Here is a 20,687-nt window from a genome sequence, read left to right as displayed (position 1 = left end):
CGCACTGTGGCTGCAACTGCAACTTTTTTTTTTTTTAAATCTCTTTTTACAGCAAGATAGTTTCCTACATGCATTCAAAGTATAAAGACGTGCAGTACAAAAAACTTTTCAGTATGTTAAATACATTTTGAGCTCAGGTGATGGGAAATGTGCTGGTGTTTGTGCATTGATAGAGAGACAGAGAGAATAAACTTATCAACAAAAGCAAAAAAAAAACAAAACAAACATTAGCTACAATGCCAGATAAAAAGCTGAGGATGCTGAAAATTATTTTTTGCTGCTTTTGGCAGCTGAAATGAAAAAAAAATGACTTCATTGTTTTTTTATGAGTGACTCATATATTACAAAGCAGTGTCAGGAAAAAGAACACTTAGTCGTAATGCAGGTATTTCCCCCCAAACAGTGAATAAGTAAGCTAAGCATTGTCTTCAAACCAACCACTAGTATCATTCAGCGTGTTCACAGTGTGTGGTCTGACTGTGAATCACCCGCAGTGTTTTGAGTCTTCAACACCACCTACTGGTATTTGGCAAATATTACTGTGCTGGTGTCCTATATGCAGCTCTAAGAGGTCAGAAAAATCATTAAATATAGAACAATTCACCATGTACATTAAAATGAAAAGTTACAATAAATTATTTCAAACATATCACTTAAAATTCCTATGTTTATTATCTATTGCACCTGGTCCCCACTTTAATTCATCTGCATCCATCCTTTTAGCCCGAACATCCAGGTTGTTGTCCCCCCTCTTTCGAGCCTCTTCTGTACATTAGCATGTATGCTGTTCCTCTGTAAAGATAACCACAATTGATTTACTTTTCTAAAAAAAACAAAGTTACACAGAGCTGTGACAGGAAAGGCATAAAGGTAACAAATTAAGAAAATTCAATGAAGTAAACAGGGATTAAAAAGGCAAAAGCAATTTGTTGTTGACAGATATGACCACAAGACAGACGAGGCGGATTTCCTCTGTAAAAAGGTAAGTTTGAAAGCCCTCGTGGCAAAAACACGGTCACCTTAAGACTTTAATCTTGACCGAGGAGCAGACAATAAGGCTTTGTTTCTCAAGATCTAAGGCTGTTTCCTCATGTAGGCAGATAAAAGCTCCACAGTATCAGCAGGGGCAAAGCATTTAAGCCTTTAAATAATAGAAATCTTAAATTTAGCCCTAAAAGCAACTGGAGGCCAGTTTAAGCAGGCTGAAATGGGAGTCATGTGATTTCTTTTGTTACTTTTTGCTAAAGGCATAGTTGCTGCATTCAAACTTAGTTGAAGAAAAAAGTTTTATAGGTGGTACCTGGACGCAGAGAATTTGACTTGTTAATGTGAGAAGAGATAAAAGTCTGAGTAGCTCTCTGCATCAGAAGCTCAGACAACTCTCAAGCATGTTTTTACACACTATCCTTCTCAAAATTAAAGGTAAGCATTTGACATTTTGGGAAATACATTTATCCGCTTTCTTGCTGACAGTTAGATGAGAAGATTGATACCGCTCTCCTGTTTATACAGTAAATATGAAGCTATGGCCAGTTAGCTTATCTTAGCATAAAGACTGAAAGCAGCTAGCCTGGCTCTGTCCAAAGGTAAATCCACCTACCAGCACCTCTAAAGCTCACAAATTAACATGTTATATCTTGTTTGTTTAATCCGTACTAAAACCAAAGTGTAAAAATCACAAGTTACGATCTTTTAAGCTAAGCTAAACATCTCCAGCTTCCAACTGAACAGACAAACGCATGAGTGGTATGAATCTTCTAATCTAAGCCTTGGGAAGAAAGTGAATGTATTTCCAAAAATGTCAAGCTAAGAACAGAATCAAAATTCTGGCTAGATGCAAACTGCCACCTCACCTACAAATTTACAATTTTATTCAATCTGAGTGACATATTAAGTGGTGACAGCTTTAAACTTTAAATGTCATCATTAAGTAGAGGACAAAAAGATGAGGAGTGTATCCTCCTGTAACATCATATCTAGAAATATACACAATATAAACAATCACTAAAAGTATGCGGATACCCAACCTTAACACCTATATATGATTGTTGAACATTTCATTTCAAAACTATGGACATTAATGGGCTGTTATAATAGCCTTCAACTCTCCTGGGAAGGTTTTCTATGAGATTTTGGAACTTGTTTGCAGGAATTTGAGGAACCATCAGTCACTGATGTTGGGCAAAAAGGCCCAGTTCACACTTGGCATTCCAGTTCATCCCAAAGTTGTTGGATGGTGTTGCGGTCAGGGCTCTGTGCAGGCCGGTTAAGTTCTTCAACATCAAACTGGTAAAACTATTTCTTTGTGGTTGTGTTGTCATATTGAAACAGGAAGGGGTCTTCCCCAAACTGCTAAAGGAGAAGTTCACAGTTTTTTAAGTCTGTCTTAAAACAATAGTCAGGTACGCACATGGACATTGAAACAGGTTTTGCTCGCTGTAATCATTCCTCCTGTTCATACTGGCTGTTTAAAGATCCCGTTCAAATGCGCTAACAATGTTAACCAGTGATGGAGGACAAAATCCACAGTCCTTGTTTGAACAAAAATGTATTCAGAAGACGCATAAAATTTCAAACTGTTGGATGTTTAACAATTTACCTGCCACGTCCTCCATATGTTGACTGCACTTCTTCCCAGGAGGCCTGTGTGTTAGATTACAAATCAGATTAATCGCAAATACTGTAGAATTGTAGTAAAATAAAAATGCCTCTTTAGGGGAAAACTTGAGGACATAAGATCAGACATTTCATACACAAATTTCTCAACATAAACTAAAATTATTACATAAAATTAGATATTTATGTAAAAGCTCTAACTATTTAGTTTGATTGATTAAGAAGAGCGTTCAATTCAAAGTTATTTTAAACAGAGTCTTAAATGAGTAAAAGGCCAAAAATGAACTGTGAGAGAGATTTTCTCAGATTGGACCCACCTTTCCTACATGGCTGTCATCTGCATAGTACCAGCGCTGCTCTCTCCTGTCACGAACGTAGGCAGTATAGTGCCCAAACATTGCACTACCAGAGTGCACTACCACTGCATACAAAGTGTACTTGCAGTCATTCTGGAAGAACAAATAATCTTTTAGATGACAAAAAAACACAATATCCAGATACAGATACTCTACAGGACCTACAAATACCTGGGCAAAGTCTGCTAAGAATGCCTCACGAGGGATCTCAGAGAGGTCGAAGGTTTCTGGAAAAGTGACTCTGCAACCAAGTTTTCGGGTGTAACCACGTTCATTCCGAAATCGTTTCAGGTGCACGCACAAGATAGGAGGCAGGGAGGTCAGTTTGACTCCCTGAAAAAGAGAAAAGATGCAAAAGTTGATGACGATGTTGGCTTATATATTTTTAGGGGAAGCATTTAAACCAAACATTACCTGTTTAGATGGAGTCTTTTTTCCACACTTAGCACAAAAGCAGCAATCTATGCCGCTTAGCTCCTGGTGCTCAAAGAAGGATCTCATGCAGCCTTCCTGAAATGGTTCATGTTAGAAATACTTTAATGTTCTAATTCGGGAAAGTTTAACACAAAGTTTGACATTGTGAGAAATACACTTATTCGCTGCTTTCTTGCTGAGGGTTGGATGAGAAGATTGATACCACTCTCATGTCTGCTCACTATATATAAGGCTTTAGCTAACAGTCGGTTAGCTTAGTTTAACATGAAGACCGGAAAAAGGGGGAAACAGCGAGCCTGGCTCTGTCCAAATAACAAAATTTACCTACCAGCACCTTTAAAGCTCACTAATTAACATATTTTATCTTGTTTGTTTAATTCATATAAAAACAACAAGTGTAGAAATGACAATTTGTGGTGAGGGACGGGACTACTACTCGCCCGGGAGGAATGACTTTGTGGAGCCTTGTTATCCTCGGCTGTAAAAGCTCTTTCGTGAACCCCTCAACACTTGAGCCCATTTAACCTTGTAGCACCTTGTTGTTGCTGTTTATGGTATTTCTTATGCACTTGTGTACTTAAAGTCGTTTCTTACTTTATTAATTAAAAAACATTGCATTCTCATTGCACATCTACCTGTTCAGTGACCTGAGAATTTGTACCACGGCTCTTTTTGAGACACTGTCCTCTAAAACTAAATTGTCTTGCCTCAATTGTAAGTTGTTTTAAGCATCTGCCAAATGACAAGGTGTAAATATATATATATATCTATGTATATATATATATATATGTATGTATGTATGTATGTATGTATGTATTGTTTTTACATGTCTGTTTTTGTACGGATTAAACAAACAAGATATAATGTTTTAAAGAGTGAGAATTAGAGGAGCTGGTAGGCAGGTTTTACTACCTTTGGACAGAACCAGGCTAGTTGTTTCCCCTATTTCCAGGCTTTATGCTAAGCTAAGCTAACCAGCTGCTGGCAGTAGAATCATATTTAGCGTACAAGCATGATTGATATCAATCTTCTCATCTAACTGAACTGCTTGTCAAATGAGCCCATTTTCCAAAATGTCAAAATATTTCTTTAAAACAATCCACATTTAAACAAAAGAGAGACTGCACCAGAGAATTGTGATCTTCCTTGATATGTAGCGACAGGCTGAGCTGGTAGGTGGCCAGAGTCTGGACGGAGTTGCAATTTAAACACTCGAGGTATGTCTCCTCTGAAATCTTGTACAGATTCTGGATGTCAAGAGCCTGGCAGGAAAAACAAACTTTGTAGATGATTTTGACTTTTACAGTTAAAAAAAACTGAAAAAATTCATGGTTACTTTCATGGCAAAGACAAACCAGTGCTTTGTCATCCATCTGCTGTTGCATGGAGTTCAGAATGGAGAGGAACACCTCATCAGCGTCATGCTGCACACTAACTGCAAAACATTTCCATTGTCAGAAGTTGTGAAATAAACCCACTAAACCCTAAAAATATGCAGCATTATTGTGCAATTTTGTGACTCTTACGTCGAATATAGTTTCTGTCCAGACAGTGCAAGAAGTCATGGTGGTTAGCTGGCTGAGGGAGGTCACTCCGCATGGCCACAAGAACTTTCTTAAGCTGCTGAGGGACATTACAGCTGTCTGTTCTCTCACCAGCAGCGTCCCACCTTGTGCAATCCAAAAACCCTAGTTAATCATCACTTTTTGGTACATGAGTGAAGCAGTTTTGTGTCCAGTCTTTGAGATGGTTTCATGAAGCCAAAAGGTCATAGAACTTTAAAAAAAAATATCACTTTAACTGGATTTCTGAGGTTTTTAAACATCAAAAGCATTAGAAAACGGCTTGGAAATCACAATTGTATTGAAATCTGGGATAACATCAGTGTTCTTACTTGTCTAGTAGATCTGTTAGCTCCCAGGTGGCAGAAAAAGTCTGCAGTAAAGTGTTCACACAGCAGGACAAACGGTAGTTGCTGAGGCCTCTCATTCCTGTGACAGACCAACATTAAGGTTAAATAACACTTTTTATCTTCTGTCTGTGATAACTTGAACCAGAAATTGTTATCCATGGCTGGTTATACCACCAGGTGCCCACCTAGAGGCCCAGAATGCTAGTGGGCCATCGCATGCAAACAGAAGATAAAAATGTAACAGTAAAGTCTTGCTTCACAGAACACCCACATCATGTTTATATTTTATTCAAATAAACAGTCATTTTATAGAAGAGAAACAAGAAAAACATGCTTGGTTTATTGGTTTAAGACTCTATGCACAGCAGGTTTATTTTACAGGGATCCGAGGCATAGTATTTTGCTTTTGACGCTGTGTAACTCACATGAAGGATTTATTGGTTGTGAGGCCTATAAAAAATGTCGTAATAGACAGTGAGAAATGTCCTGCAGAATGGGACCGCAAACAAACTCGTTACAGATCAGTGTCGGGGACATAGAGATCTTGATTTAATCATTAAGTTATAGCAGCCATAATGAACTTCTAGAGGTGTTGGGGTCCTTGAGATCCGTAAGGACCCCTGTGAGGGTTTAGAGACATTCAGGAATTTTCAAAGAAACTTCAGGAAGTAGAATAAAGTATTTGTGAAAAAATGTCAGTACCACTTTCTGATAAGCCGCCTTTTATAAGGGATTTATAAGCATTAATTAATGGCTTTGTTCATGGTTAATAAATCATTCACTACACAATATTAATAAGAATACATTTTGGGTTGCCAGGTTGCAGAAAATCCTCCTCTAGCATCAAACTTGTTTTGTCTTTTTAGTACTTCATCTCATCAGGAAGAATGTTTGGCCACTTACAAAGTTTTGTTGATTGCTTAATAAAAATTGAGAGAGATCCATTATCAACAACTTAGTAACATTTATAACTGCTGTCTTGATGGCTTACTAGACTTACTAAACATGTGACCCTTATATATGCTGGAGGAAGATTTTCCAGAAACTGGCAACCCAAAAGTTAAAGCATTAGTTAATGATATTAACTCTTTATAAAGGGTGACGTATCAGGAAGTGGTACCAAAACATCTAAAGGTGAATGTTTGTTTTGACATTTAGAAACCACACTATTACAGCCCTAAATTATATAGAGATGTATGACCAGAAAACTAGAAACATCCATATGATGCAGTGCCAAGAATAATATCCACACTTATGTTGAGAAGACTACTTTTGTCTGCTATCTCAGTTCAATGTTTTGGGCTTTGAAAGGCCTTTCCAACATTTAGTCCATCATATGGAGGAGCAAATACATCACACATTATTTACAATGCAGTCAAATAAAACGCAATCCTCAAACTAAACTGAATCAATACATCTCTGACAGTGTAATTATGAAGTTCATTTTCACAGTGGTAGCAGGCTATAGACTACTGTGTACTGCAGTAGTCTATAGTTATTGTATTATATTGTAAAGAGCGCTTTAATGAGCTTTAAGTCATATTTAATATTAAAAATCATCATCAGACAGACTAAATGAGGTCCACTTACCGAAGCGGCGGTCCCTCACATCAAATAAAAACGAAGGCCTATCGTTCCCTGCACCCATCAGTGTAGACTTCGCTTCGCACGGTATCAGTTTACCGACTGAATGTCTGACGGACAGACGAAGACTTGTCCCTCCTGCATTGCATAAACCGGTTTATTGGAAGGATATGGTTCATATGTTTCGTTACTTATCGTGAAATGGGCTGTTCAAGCCCCGCACCTCTCTATGTAAACACACCCCGGCACATCGGCTTAAGGTTCACTTTCGGTTTACAGTTCTGTGTTCGCCGCGTCGCTTCGCTTCGCCGGAATCGAAACTTAAACGAGTCGCCAGGCGCAATAACTATTGGTAATCAATTACTAGTCTGGTGGAAGAAGTACTGAGATCTTTTACTTAAGTTAAAGAAACAACACCACAATTAATAAATACTCCATTACAAGTAAAAATCCTGCATTCAAAATCTTAGTTAATACTGACAGCCTTATTATGCAAACTGTCCCCATTTACAGTGTTATATTTTAGAGCTGCAACTATTAGTCAATTAATCGATTAGTTGACAACTATTAAAATAATCACCAACTATTTTGATAAGTGATATTGTCCAAAGTCCAAATTCTCTGATTGCAGCCTCTCTGATGTGAATATTTCTGGTTTCTTAAGTCTTCTGTGATAATAAACTGAATATCTTTGGACAAAAATAGACATTTGAAAAAACCAAGTCTTTACCCTAAAATTGAACAAATCACATTATGGGGACTTGTTTTTTGTCCCAAAAAGGGAGGTGAGTCCCTAAAATGTGACTGTGTAAACAGATTTACAATACCAGTCAAAAATGTAGACTCTTTCTCATTCAAGGTGTGTCAAAACATCTGACAGGGACTGTATGTTGCCACAACATGAGTAATACCTGATAGACACACACACACACACACACACACACACACACACACACACACACACACACACACACACACACACACACACACACACACACACACAAGCCTAAAGAAGTGATTACCTGTAGACATTTTTAAAATATCAGAAAAGTATCACTCATGTGCAGTTGTTAAAAAATTTGTTTCCCTTTATTTGAATCTATTTTCCAGTTGTACAGGAGTCTGAATAACTCTCACAAACCTTAAAAAATAAAATTTGCAGACTATATTAGTATTAAATATTTATATATATATATATATATATATATATACACATATATATACACACACATACACACAGTATGTATTACATTAACCATTTCATCACATCTAGTTTGTTGATCCTTAATTATTCCTTTCACATGTTATCATACATTTAGTAAACATGTTTTATGTTCTGTGTGCTGCTGTTATCTTGACCAGGACACTCATGTAATATTGATATTTGATCTCAGTGGTTTCTGACTCAGAGATTACTAGGATTGTCCATATTTGGAGTAATAAAAGTTGTTAATATGACTGATGCTTTTCGTAGGTAAAAAGGGACTAAACCATGTTCTCCTACAAAACAAAGCAAAGTGAAACTGAATCAAAATGATGGATAAAACATATAGTTAGATAGATTTTCAGTCTTTTACAGTCTTTTACTTTGAGTGAGGGTCTGATAATATGGCGCAAACATGGCACTCCACATCTGTTTGAGCAGTTGAAGAAGTTTGGAAATCCACATGAATGAAGACGGAAGAGCTGCGGGCAAAGAACAGGAAGAAAAACTAATACAGCCATTTATTTATTTCCACTCAAATTCTTTATCTTTCAGCAAGGCCTGGTGATGTAACCAACATGCCTGAGATGTAAAAAAAAAACATTTTATCCCACCTGGATCCATTCGGACAAGAAGCATGTAGAGAAGGATGGCAGCCAGAAAGACTCTCCGCAGAGAGAAGGAGCCGGAGCCGGGCACCAACAGTCTTCTGTAGAGAAGCCTGAGCATGCCTTCCAGTTTATGGATTACACTACCTGTTTAACACAAACAAATTAGGAGAACTATCAACATGTATGATGGCATTTATGTGAGGAGGTTTAATGCATGTCATCAGGACTAAACTGATATTTCTAACCTTTAGTTGAAACAGTTTGAGCAACAGTTTCAGAGTTTGGGTTGCAAGGAGGATTTCCTTTATTCTGTTGCTGTTTTTCTTCTACAACATCCATCGCCATCTGCTTCTGGTCTTCTGTGAACGCATCGCTTCCAACCTCACCGGTGATCAGCTCCCGTGCCTCTTCTGTGTGTCCAAGAGGCACGAGGACATGCAGCAGGTACAGCTCCGCAACGGTCCCAAACCCTGCTACTCTACTGTTGGACAGGCAATGTAACCAAACTCTGGCCGCCTCCTGCATCACAGCTGGCTCGCTCACCTTGGAGTAAAGAAGTATGCTGCCAATATAAGAGAAAGTTAATTAAATATGTACTTTAGAGATGATGCAATTAGGTGATAAATGGATTAGTTGACAGAAGGGCTAATCGTTTGTTTCATTTTTCTGATTTCAGCCTCCTAAATGTGAGAATTATTTCTTTTGTCATATATTATAGTACTTTGAATACCTTTTGGTTTTGTACTGATGGTTGAAAAAAACAGAAAGATTATAATGCCCATTGTTTACTGACATTTTATACACAAAAGGATTAATCGATTAATTGAGAAAATAGTCCATAATGAAAACAATTGTTAGTTGCACCACCAATGTAAGTTATTTACTTTGATTTTCCTCAAAGTTCCTCAGATTCCTCACCATTAGAGCTGCAACTAATTATTAATTTTCATAACTGATTAATCTCTTGATTATTTTTGATTATTAACTACTTTTTAAGTATATGAAACATCAGAAAATAGTGAAAAATGCCCATCATATTTCCCAGAGTCCAAGGTAATTGTTTTTAATTGCTTGTTTTGCCCGACTAACAGTCAAAATCTAAAGATATTCAATCAGAAAATCAACAAAACAGTTATTTGATAACCATAATATTTTGGCACTTAATTTTCTGTTGATCTGCTAAGTAGGACCACAACTAACAATTATTTTTATTATCAATTAATCTGGTGATTATTTTCTTGATCAATCGATTAGTTGTTTGGTCCTTAAAATGTCAGAAAATGGTTGGAAAATGGAAAAATGTTGATCACAGTTTCCCAAAGCCCATGGCGACATTTTTAAATGTCTTCTTCAGCTCTACTCACCACATCTGCATTATTTTAGCTGGTATTTTCTCATGGTGCTCATAATGCTGAAGGACCCAGGAGAGGACACCATGCCACTGATTCAGCTCAGCCAGAGCTTGAATCCCTAAGATGCAGAAGCCGGCCTTTAACTCTGCACACCTGAGGAGACAAAAACACAGAAAACATTGAGTGAATAAAAAAGTCGTGCAACATGTGGTGCATTCGGGGAAGGAGTGAGCTTCAGACTGGCACCTGTTGTTGTCCTCTTGCTCCATGCTGGCGAGACTCTCCAGGCCTCTGTCGCATGTGTCAAAGGCTGCCTGGAAATCTTTATGGACCATCAATTTCTCTGCAGCCGACTCTAGCATGTTGAACATCTCCGCTAAAGTAGAAGAGAGCGGAGGGCTGCAGACTGAGCCGAAGCTGCGAGCAGGAGCCAGACTAGTACAAGAGCTGCTCATTACTGTCAAAATTAAGAGAAAAACAGCAGAAAACACAACTAGCCACAACGTAACGAGCTACAGCTTCACTTTCAGCAGCTTATTTTAACGCTATTTGTAAAACAAGCGTGCTTGGAGGCGTGAATTATCCACTGTCCTCTCCTCCACTTCTTGTTTACGTTTCATGATCCCTTAATAGTTCCTGGATTGAACGTATTAGCCAATCAGACGGCACGGTTTTCACGTTGCCTCAGACAGCCAATCATATTGCAGCTTCTTCAAATTGCGTCATCACGTAGTTTTTTTTTCATCTTGTAAACACGTGTATGTACGGAGCAGTCAGTGTGTGTCTACGGAGAATTTTCACCGTCTATAAACTAGTTTTCTGTAAGTTACACTCATTGTTTATATTGTGGAAATTTTGCTCGCAGTTTGTAGTTTATATCATGTTGAATTAACTCGCGTGTAGGTGTGCGTTTTGACAAGAACAGTTAGCAGCTGGATAGCTAACTAGCTAGCTGTTTACTTAGCTTTGCTGTTAATGTGCTAAAACGGTTAGTTAAGCATGTGCCATTGTAGTGAGTTAATATCTATAAATCTAATATAATTATCCAAGAGACAACATAACCTCCAGTAACGTTAACCTGTGTTTTCTAGTTGATTTGTGAACAAGTAAGGTCATGTAAATTGCGAGCAAGTCCTTGGTTTTTATCTTATTTAAAGGCCATTGGAAGATACGAGCTGCAACTAACGACTATTTTCATCTGTTAATTTTTTCGATTAATCGATCATTTGTTTAGTCTATATAATGTCCTAAAACAACCTATCGCTGTTTGCCTAAGCCCATGCTGACGTCCTCAACTGTCACAATCCAAAGATATTTAGTTTGTCATAGAAGAATAAAGAAAACAGAAAATATAAGCTGGTATAAGGGAATTTGGCCTTTTTTTCTTAAAGAATGATTCCAGACGATTAATCGATTATCAGAATTGTTGGTGATTAATTTAATATTTGGCAACTAATCGATTAATTGACCAATTGGTGCAGCTTTGAAGTTTACATAGAAGCCAATTTGTGTTAAACCTCAATGTAAATCATCAAACAGTAACAAATGCGTTGACGTGATGTGAGACTTATGTGAAACGTTAAGATCAACATAAGAAAATTAAGGTAACATAATTATTAAAATGAGCAAGAAGGACAAACCATCCACACTCTGTCATGGGGTTAAAACTCTTCAGAAACACTCATTTGCCAGTTTGTTAAGTCTATATCACTAAAACTAATGTGGTTCATGTTTTTTTAAACCGTTTATAGAGGTGTTCAATCTTATGGTAGTTTTTGGTGTTGTTGAATTGTACTGCACTACACTGAGAGTTTTTAATATTTTGTCTTCTCTCACTGAAATTAATAGTGTGGAAAAGATTCAAATAAATTCTAAAAAACTACATCCTCCATAAGGACGATACACTTGCATCAACACTTCTCTAATACAGTTTAAGTTAGCTGCCAGCAGCCATGTATACTTAATAAACTGGCTAACTATACCATTTGACTCTAACAATTTCTATTTGTTCCATACAGTTCTTGACTAAACATAAAACTGAAACATTACAGCGAAAAAATGATGTGAAGCTACTTCTCTATGGATATGGGATGTTGCATAATGCTTAAAGAAGCATAATCAATTCAGATGTGTTCATACTACCTTGACTCTTTATTGTCTATAGAAAGGTTGTGACTGGTCAGTTTCTGTTTTTTCAGAAAATCCTTAAAATGGCAAAAAGCCTCCGGAGTAAATGGAAGAGGAAGATGAGAGCAGAGAAGAGAAAGAAAAATGCCCCTAAAGAGCTGGCCCGTCTGAAACAAGCTCTGAGTCTGGATGTGAAAGGAGAAGCAGCGATGAGCGACATGCAGGAGATCGCCACCGTGGTGCCGGCTGACAAGATCAAGAAACAAGCCGATGTTGATATGACAGAAGCTATGAGCGACGGTGAGTGAGAGATCGAGCACAGCAGGCTCCAAAAGACATTCAATCAACAGCTTTCATAGATGTAAAGTACTATACATTTACTACTGCAAACACCACCAGAGGATAATATTCATTTACATCATGCACTCAGAATATGACAACCAACAGTTATATTACCTTTGGCAGACATTGAGTGCTGTAAATGTAACTACATGATGTTACCATTTTGCTTTTGGCACATATTTATTTTACTATCGTTTCACATCTTTGCCTTTTGTGTTTTTATAGATGGGAAAATGGATATGGACAGCAAGCGCAGCAAGAAAACTCTGCTGAATGAACATGGACAGTATCCTGCATGGATGAGCCAACGGCAGGCCAAGAAGATGAAAGCCAAACGGACGACAAAGAAAGGTGGTCAGGGCAAGATGAAGAAGGGTATCGCCTGGTAGAAGCAAAGGAAACCAGAAAGATCTTTGCTTTGCCTTAAAGACTTTAAACGCAGAAGCCTCGGATTATTTCATGTAGTCTTTTATACATGATTACTGTTGACTTTCTGCTTTTGAATCTCATTCTCTCGGTGGACTACAAGGTTCATGGTTGTGCCTCAGAGCCTGTTGTCGTTCTGTTTATTCTTACAGAACAGCAGCTCCATTTTGACGTCAAGACAAGTTTTAAGAAAAAAATCTGTCTGGCTTCAAAGTGCAACATAGCAACAGAGGTGTTAGACATGTATTCTCTGCTACAAGTTAAATCATTTTGTACTAAGATTAAAGAAATGTATTACGGTCATGTGACTTGTTCTGTTAACTATATTTTGATGTTAATTCTTCAGGATTTTTTGTTTCATACCGTTTAGAGCTTAAAGGTCGAAATCGACATCACAACATCGATGCATATCCCACATACAGTAGATATATGTAAAATCATATGTGGATGAACTGTGGTCTACTTGTATGCATTATGTACGACAAACAACACAATTTTTTATTAATTTAGTCCAATTTTAACCACACAGTCTGGTTGAGATCATCAATTTTGACAACAGATTTATGTAAAATGATTTCAGTAAAAGACAATAATGAATTATTGCAGCCATAAAACTACTGTAAATTGACACTGATTAGAAATAACTAATAAAAGTTTTTGGCATAAAAACAACACAAAACTTGCCTGTATAGCATTTTTATTGACATGAATCAGTTTGTTGCAGTTACAAAGTATAAATCTTCGCCACTGATATGGATTTGGTGGTCAGATACTCACTGCCACAGACACGTAAGCGAGATATTACACAGTAAAAGTAAAGAAATCAGCTGATCAGAAGCCACAAATTCTGGCACAAATTTGCTGTGATGCTTCTATAAATATTGTACCAAAATTCTCTCTATTATCCTGAGAACAATGACGTGAAGCTTGTGCAAAAGCTTTGCAGATCATGTCGGTCACTGTATCAGCTGAACGTAAGCTGATGGGAACAGACCGATGCAGCCCTTACACTGGCCCTTCCACCAGCCCTCGTCAATCATCTCTATGTTGGTGATGATGTCGTCCGGGTTGAAGGAGATCTCGTCATCTGCGCCTGTGTGAAAAAGAAACCATAGAACGTGTCCTCTTGTGTATAGAGAGATGGTTATTAAATGTAACAAAAAAAAGAAGCGTCATACCTCCTTCATAGTCGTAAAGTGCTACTGCTGTGACGCCGTGTGACAGGTCTTCATAGTCGTCGTCCCCACCTGTAAAAGAAAACAAAAATAATGAGTATTTAATGTGCGAAAAGGTTCGATTTTAACTGACGGTCTACTCTGAGACAGACCTGACACTGCAGGAGGTAGTGGTGGTGGTGGTTCAGCAAGTTCCTCATACTCTCCTTCGTCATCCTCCTCGTCAACCTCCCTTGACCTCTCGGGCAGCGGGGGAGCGTCTGGTTCGAGGAGATCGTCGCCGCGTGGAGGCAAGGACGGAGGCTCGTCGTATACTGGTCCGTCCTGGAAACGTCACACAGAATATCTTAAGTTACATGATGTCAAACCAGAAAGATTTCAACATGAGGACCTGGACCAGGGACGTGATGCTTAAAGGAATAGTTCAAACATTTTGGAAACTGTTGGCAAAATAGCAAACATTTCCTTTAAACATTTATCTAAATCAAGAGTGTCTCACCTCTGGCTCTGGCTCTGGCTCTGGCTCTGGTGTTTCTTCTTCTTCTTCTATCTCTGGCACACGGTGGTGGATTTCTGGTGGCGGCATGTCGTACTCTGGATCCACATCCGGAACAGGCAGTGGACGAACTTCCTCCTCTCTGCTTTCCTGCTCCTACAGGACACAAATCATCAACGCATAATGAGCATTAGTTAGTTTATTTGCTCTTCGTTATAGCTACAGCAGAGTGTTTGTGTTACCTGCTTCCTGCGTTTGGCTTCCTCTCGCTCTCTGTTCTCTCTGGCCTGCCTCCTGGCTCTCTCTTCTTCTACTTTCTTTCTGTTCTCTTCGTCCGAGGCTTTGGCCATGCTCTCGAAACGGGCCTTCAGTTTCCCCGCGCCTGCGCTCGCGCTTGCTGCAATAATACAGATGAATGAATGAATATGAACACAAAGCACTTGGCAAACAATTCACACACAGTGGCACAGCGGGATTGATTATGTTGAGGGAACAAAAAAAATGAACTTACAGGCCTCTAACGGCTGCGTCTTTTCATAAGCAGAAGTAGGGGAGTCCATTTCTGAGAAGGTCGCTGCACTCTACAAGTTAAGAACAGAGAAAGATGCAGTATATTCACTCATTAAGTCAATTATCATCAGCATATTGACTGTAAATAAATCTAAAAGATACATGACTTGATTCTTTCTGCTGATTTTTATTAGTACACCTTTAAATCCCTGTTATTTTCTGCTGCTAATGTTGTTTATTGCTTTTTATTTTGTTTTTATATCTTTATCTTCAATTTTTTGCCACCTTTTCACTTCACTTATCTCTTATGAGCTCAAGTGCTGAAATTATTCGTCAATTGATCATTTAGTCAAATTATAGATAATAACCACCAACAAATAAACCACATGTCAACCCTTACACTTGGTATTTTGCACAAATATGTATCCATATTTCATTATTATATTTATATGTGTCAATATTATTCTTACATCAAACCTGAATGACCTCATAATACTTGAAAACTACTTATAGCTTGAATTTAATGTGTAAAAGTTACAGGTTACTGAAAGAGGCTAAATATGAAGACAAAAATAATCAATATTAATGTCAAATAATGGCAATTATGTTACATCAACATTTATTCAAATAAAGCTTATTTGATTTGAATCCCATTAAAATGAAAACTGGGGTTTGGGAGATTGAGATTTTTTTACTATTTTACAGAATAAACAATAATAAAAAAAATATGATTCAATAATGAGTCGAAGGCCTAACACTGACCTTATCCATGCGGTCTGCCTGGACTCCATAACGACCTCCGAAACCTGTTGAATAATCTAAACAGAGACCAGCTGGATCAGTCCGATGCACCGTAACTCCTCTGATAAGTGAGAATAAAAACACTTGTGGGTGTCGTCTCACCTTTCTGTGACTGATGTTTCTCCGTCTCACCCTTATAATCGTATCCCAACGCAGCTTTATCTACTTTCTCCTTCTCCACGCCGTACTTTCCTCCGAATCCCTTTGAGTAATCTGACGAAAATAAGAACCCGAAATAAAGCAAACGTCTAGCAAACTGTCGAAATTAACAATAGTTATAACTTAAACTCACCTTTTTGTGACTGATGCTTCTCTGTTTCGCCTTTATAGTCGTACCCCAAAGCGGCCTTGTCCACTTTTTCCTTCTCCACACCGTATTTTCCTCCGAATCCCTTTGAGTAATCTGAAACCATGTCATGAAAAAATCCTGGATGAGACACTTCTGTTAGGCAGCAACTTCCGAAAAGAGAATATTGTATTATAAGAGAGTCGGACCTTTCTGAGATGTGTGTTGTTGCACTTCTCCTTTGTATTCAAAGCCCATGGCAGACTGCACAGACAACATAGAGACTGCATTTAATGATAATAATGTATTTGTATAACAGCTTTCATACAACGCAGTTTACATCCAATTGTTTAAAGACATTTAGACAAATGAACAAAAAAGGACGAATTATGAGAATAAAAACAAAATTACATCAAATAGAAGACTAAAAATGTTCAGTGAGATTCAATAAAGATGAAATAAATCTGCTGAATACAAAGTTAAAGATTTAAAAAGTGAGTCTTACGATGTATTTTAAAGGAATTAACAGAAGTTGGATGTTGGATATTTATAGGAAAAGGCTGCAATTTCTTAACTGTTGGTATGTTTAGTGTCAGGAAGCCGATTCAAAGATGTTTAAATGGGTGTGATGTGCTCTCTCCCACTTGTTTTTGTTAAAAGGTTCATAAAACAGAGCGCAGATTAGTCTACGTCTCCTCTCACCTTATCAACGCGGTCTTTCTGAACTCCGTATTTCCCGCCGAACCCTCTCGCTGCATCTTTCTGGGAAGAGTGCTGCTCGACTTGCGCCACGTAGTCGTGTCCCATGGCCACCTGGATGGTCAGAGACACATTCAAACTAACCTCTCAGCATCTGGTTTATATAAGCAGAGGATGCAGAATAAAAGATAAAATAGATAAAATAAAATAAAAAACCTTGTCCATTCTGTCCTTCTCTACTCCAAACTTCCCTCCGTATCCGTATGAAGCTTTGGGAGTATGCTCTTTACTCTTCACCTGTTCATGCTCCACAGCGACTTTCTGTCTGAGATCTGCAACACTGGAAGATCACACGAAGGTCAAACACACTGACATCTAAAGGGCTGCACACACAGACGCCCCCAGTATACACAATTATAGTGAGATTAGTCACATTTACCTAGAATTTGACTATTTATAATCACTGACATACTCAAACAGGGAAAGTTAAGCAAATGTATTTATAGACTGAAGCACAGACAGACATTTGAACTTTAAAATTAACTGGAAAATAAATACAATAACACAACATTGGATGCTTTTAAAGGTGAACTCATATCTAGTATGTTCCAAGTATCTAATTGAAGATAAGTGAAGATGCAGCTAACAATTATGTCATAAAATGACATAAACCAGTAAAAAAAATTCCCTTTCAAAACTTTCCACAGCCCAAAGTGACGCCTTCAAACTCTTCGTTTTGCTCGTCAAAAGTCAAAATCTAAAGATGTTCAATTTACAACGACATAAAATAGACAAAACTTGTTAACAGTGTCGCAGCTGTTATCAGTCTGATTGATTAGTCCTTTCATTATCACTATATGAGAAGCTTAAACCAACAAACGTTTGGTAGTTTGATTTAATGATTGATGATTAAGTTGATCAGTTCTCAGTAGATCAACAAATGATTATTTTTGATTTTATAAACTGTAACATAGATGCACCTTTCTGCTTTCTGTTATATGCTTATAATTTATACAAGTGATACCGATACCCTGCACTTACATTCATGCATAGCTCAGTCATTTGTAATTTGATATATATATATAGCATATATTAACTGTATTTATTAATGTCACTATAGGGAGCATGAAATACGTCTCTGCAGATTTGTTTTGACATCTTTAAGGGATGTCATGACTGATACTCATACTGAAAGCAAATTGTTCAGACAACCTTTTTATCTGTTTTGGACTTTGGCGACACAATTTATATTCACACTCCTGCCTCTACACTTCATCCTCTAGATTCAGTCTATCACTCAACTCTGAGATTTATAACTGAAGATAAATTTAGACGCATCATTGTTTATTATATGAGAAAGTTGGGTGGCAGTCTGCAGTGAGAAGAGAACGACATTAGTCTATTTATTCACAAAACACTACTGGGCAAACTCCTACATATATCTCATGTCTTCTCAGTTATAGATCACTTTCACACTACACTGGATCCCAGGATTATCTGGTTCTTGAAGAACATCTGGTTTGTACTGAGGTTGGAAAACTGGCTTTTAAATATTTCGCTCCACATAAGTGGAACAACTTGCGAAAGCTAAAACGGAGGAGCCGATCCTTTACATTTCAAACGACTTTTGTCAGATTTAGTGCAGTGTGAATGTCTTTGAATGTTGTCTCTGTTTGTATGTTTGCTGAAATTCTTGTTTGTTACTTTGAATTTGTACATTTTGTTTTTATTTTCTGTATGTTCTGTATTCAAGGCGGCCTTGTTGAAATAAAGGTTAATAATACTTCTCCTGTAAAGGCCTTTAAAGGAATCTGAGCAATCTCGTCATATTCTTACATACTGTCACACTGCCGTAATTCATGGTGTTACTATGTGAGCAGTGAGAACTTGCTGTGCTTTAAATCTCTCTGTCAAAGTGTCATCATCATCATCATATATTTTCCATATTAGGAGAGACTTGCAGCCTGACAGCTCGTGCTCTGCTCTCACTTCCTCTTCCTGTTGCTGCTCAGCACTCACGCCGACCTGCGTTTCTCTCTGCATCTCCTGACAGGTTCAATCTTTCATTTCCAGAAACCGACTCTGCGTCTCTTACCTGATGTGCTCTTTACGCCCAGAACCCTCGATGGTCTTGGCTCCCCACCTCTGCTCCTGCTCTGATACGTCATTCTGAAACACAGAGGATGTTCTGAAAATGAAGTGTGTGAAAATCCAAAAAAAGGAGAGTTTTTGCACTGACAAATATCTTCCCCTCAGTGACACACACTCCTGGAAGTACACAGTACCTCAAAGTCAAACTCCTGAAATTATACAGTACCTCAAAGTCAGGGTCCGTCTCCCAGTCGTCCCCCTCTGCAGCCACCTTCATGCTCACATTGTGGCCCACGACTGACTTCCACATCTGGGGAAATAAAACACTGTGAGCCACACATGACAGCTCACACTGAAGACACCATGTGAGTGTGATTTACGACCTTTTCGTGTGTTCATAACTGCAATCATTAAAAAACTCTGCTCACTGTTCATCTGCCATGATGACCGAAAAAGACATAACCACAACAAGCTCTGACCACCATTTTCTGATGTCTCAAAAAGGAAGTGAAGTTATTTTCAACATGAAGCTTCATTTCCCCATAACGAAACGCACAACTTTATGGCTTCATGTTGTAAAAAAGACACTTAAACATACATAAGAAACACAGTTATAACAACATATTTTGGTGATAATTACACAAATCTTTCATTCCTTTATGATAAAACAGCTGAAATTGTTTTTTTTCAACCTCAGGGAAGTATAATAAACATTAAGAATTGATCAATTCTTACTTCTACTAACTATGAAGTAGCAGCAGCAGTTGTAGAACTAAAAATATTTAACAGAATATTGATATTAGGTTACACATTAAGTTGCGCAACTTGCAGACATTATAAATGCAATCTGATGTCACAGCTACCAATTAAACTGTTATTTCATCGTTTTACAATTTTATCATCATTTCTGAAGTCATGTATGATTATAAGTTTAAGTTTAGGTAACATTTCTTCTGTGCAGTTAACAGTAAGATACTTAGACCACCTCCCATCAGACTTACTTCCTTAATGAAATTCAGAGATAAATTAAATAAAAACACTTTTACGTCTGTTAGTGAGTTAGTTTGAGGAGAAATGAACTTTACCTTTTAGCTGTCAGGACTATATATATCCGTGTTTGGGTCGATAATAAACGACAAACTGATCTTGACGCAGGAGTGCAGGAGAGGATGGGCGACAAGTAAACGCGCGTGCTGCGCTCGTGAACGCGCATCGATGTCAATAAATGAAATGGCCAAAAAATTAAATTAAAAAGAAAAAAAATGGCTACAACATATTATTTTAAATTTATAAATGACAAATACTCTCACAGCATCGGTGATATTTAAGTATTTAATTATTTTTTATTATTTAAATGCGTTTTAAAATAAACTAAAAGTGAAGATGAATGCTGCGTTCATGTTCTCTCGGACATCTGACAACTGAATGAAGACAAAGCGGTTATTGGAGTAAAAAGAGACATTTTTTTTTAGGATACAGCAGCTGCTACGACTATCTTAGGTCACGAGCACTTGAACACATCAATAATTATCGGCTATGAATCGTGTTTACACCTTACTGCTTTAAAAGATGTGGAGTTTACTAACAAGTCTTGAAGTCCTCTGTCTGGCTGGACTTCAGTACCACAATCAATTACAGAGTCCCCATCCTACTATTCAATTAAG

The 20,687-nt window shown here is 37.7% G+C and overlaps 4 protein-coding genes across 4 annotated transcripts; 1 reads left to right on the top strand and 3 right to left on the bottom strand.

The window, feature by feature from the left end:
* Window positions 1–315: 315 nt before the first annotated feature.
* usp18 (ubiquitin specific peptidase 18) lies at window positions 316–7,187 on the bottom strand. Its single transcript, XM_044342607.1, has 10 exons — window positions 6,910–7,187; window positions 5,302–5,398; window positions 4,934–5,076; window positions 4,763–4,842; window positions 4,535–4,669; window positions 3,387–3,482; window positions 3,144–3,305; window positions 2,934–3,065; window positions 2,600–2,643; window positions 316–792 (listed from the first exon to the last, which is right to left on the bottom strand). Exons 1-10 carry the CDS (start codon window positions 6,965–6,967, stop codon window positions 720–722), a joined length of 1,020 nt encoding a protein of 339 aa, XP_044198542.1. The 5' UTR covers window positions 6,968–7,187; the 3' UTR covers window positions 316–719.
* Window positions 7,188–8,118: 931 nt separating this feature from the next.
* On the bottom strand, window positions 8,119–10,699 carry pex26 (peroxisomal biogenesis factor 26). The gene is made up of 6 exons (XM_044343724.1): window positions 10,317–10,699; window positions 10,083–10,223; window positions 8,964–9,280; window positions 8,722–8,862; window positions 8,491–8,589; window positions 8,119–8,403 (listed from the first exon to the last, which is right to left on the bottom strand). The coding sequence occupies exons 1-6, from the start codon at window positions 10,523–10,525 to the stop codon at window positions 8,309–8,311; spliced, it is 1,002 nt and encodes a 333-aa protein (XP_044199659.1). The 5' UTR covers window positions 10,526–10,699; the 3' UTR covers window positions 8,119–8,308.
* A 92-nt stretch (window positions 10,700–10,791) lies between these two features.
* llph (LLP homolog, long-term synaptic facilitation factor) lies at window positions 10,792–13,268 on the top strand. Its single transcript, XM_044343725.1, has 3 exons — window positions 10,792–10,891; window positions 12,269–12,497; window positions 12,765–13,268. The coding sequence occupies exons 2-3, from the start codon at window positions 12,281–12,283 to the stop codon at window positions 12,926–12,928; spliced, it is 381 nt and encodes a 126-aa protein (XP_044199660.1). The 5' UTR covers window positions 10,792–10,891; window positions 12,269–12,280; the 3' UTR covers window positions 12,929–13,268.
* Window positions 13,269–13,359: 91 nt separating this feature from the next.
* On the bottom strand, window positions 13,360–20,239 carry hcls1 (hematopoietic cell-specific Lyn substrate 1). Its single transcript, XM_044343723.1, has 15 exons — window positions 20,109–20,239; window positions 19,250–19,333; window positions 19,028–19,101; window positions 17,149–17,272; window positions 16,936–17,046; window positions 16,443–16,497; window positions 16,240–16,350; window positions 16,050–16,160; window positions 15,909–15,964; window positions 15,148–15,217; window positions 14,879–15,033; window positions 14,640–14,792; window positions 14,293–14,464; window positions 14,144–14,212; window positions 13,360–14,058 (listed from the first exon to the last, which is right to left on the bottom strand). The coding sequence occupies exons 2-15, from the start codon at window positions 19,331–19,333 to the stop codon at window positions 13,922–13,924; spliced, it is 1,482 nt and encodes a 493-aa protein (XP_044199658.1). The 5' UTR covers window positions 20,109–20,239; the 3' UTR covers window positions 13,360–13,921.
* Between the last annotated feature and the right edge of the window lie 448 nt (window positions 20,240–20,687).

The sequence above is a fragment of the Thunnus albacares genome, chromosome 23 (genome assembly GCF_914725855.1).
Source record: "Thunnus albacares chromosome 23, fThuAlb1.1, whole genome shotgun sequence".
Taxonomy (NCBI): domain Eukaryota; kingdom Metazoa; phylum Chordata; class Actinopteri; order Scombriformes; family Scombridae; genus Thunnus; species Thunnus albacares.
Note: the sequence above shows the minus strand (reverse complement) of the source record. Positions and strands in the feature narration are given on the sequence as shown.

Coding starts and splice junctions, on each gene's coding strand:
- usp18 (XM_044342607.1), bottom strand. CDS start 6,967: ATGGGTGCAGGGAACGATAGGCCTTCGTTTTTATTTGATGTGAGGGAC. Junction 5,399..6,909: donor TGTGAGGGACCGCCGCTTCG/GTAAGTGGACCT, acceptor GGTCTGTCACAG/GAATGAGAGGCCTCAGCAAC. Junction 5,077..5,301: donor CTAACAGATCTACTAGACAA/GTAAGAACACTG, acceptor GGATTGCACAAG/GTGGGACGCTGCTGGTGAGA.
- pex26 (XM_044343724.1), bottom strand. CDS start 10,525: ATGAGCAGCTCTTGTACTAGTCTGGCTCCTGCTCGCAGCTTCGGCTCA. Junction 9,281..10,082: donor GCTAAAATAATGCAGATGTG/GTGAGTAGAGCT, acceptor TTATATTGGCAG/CATACTTCTTTACTCCAAGG. Junction 8,863..8,963: donor TCAAACTGTTTCAACTAAAG/GTTAGAAATATC, acceptor TGTGTTAAACAG/GTAGTGTAATCCATAAACTG.
- llph (XM_044343725.1), top strand. CDS start 12,281: ATGGCAAAAAGCCTCCGGAGTAAATGGAAGAGGAAGATGAGAGCAGAG. Junction 12,498..12,764: donor GACAGAAGCTATGAGCGACG/GTGAGTGAGAGA, acceptor GTGTTTTTATAG/ATGGGAAAATGGATATGGAC.
- hcls1 (XM_044343723.1), bottom strand. CDS start 19,333: ATGTGGAAGTCAGTCGTGGGCCACAATGTGAGCATGAAGGTGGCTGCA. Junction 17,047..17,148: donor AGAAGGACAGAATGGACAAG/GTTTTTTATTTT, acceptor CTGACCATCCAG/GTGGCCATGGGACACGACTA. Junction 16,351..16,442: donor ACAACACACATCTCAGAAAG/GTCCGACTCTCT, acceptor ACATGGTTTCAG/ATTACTCAAAGGGATTCGGA.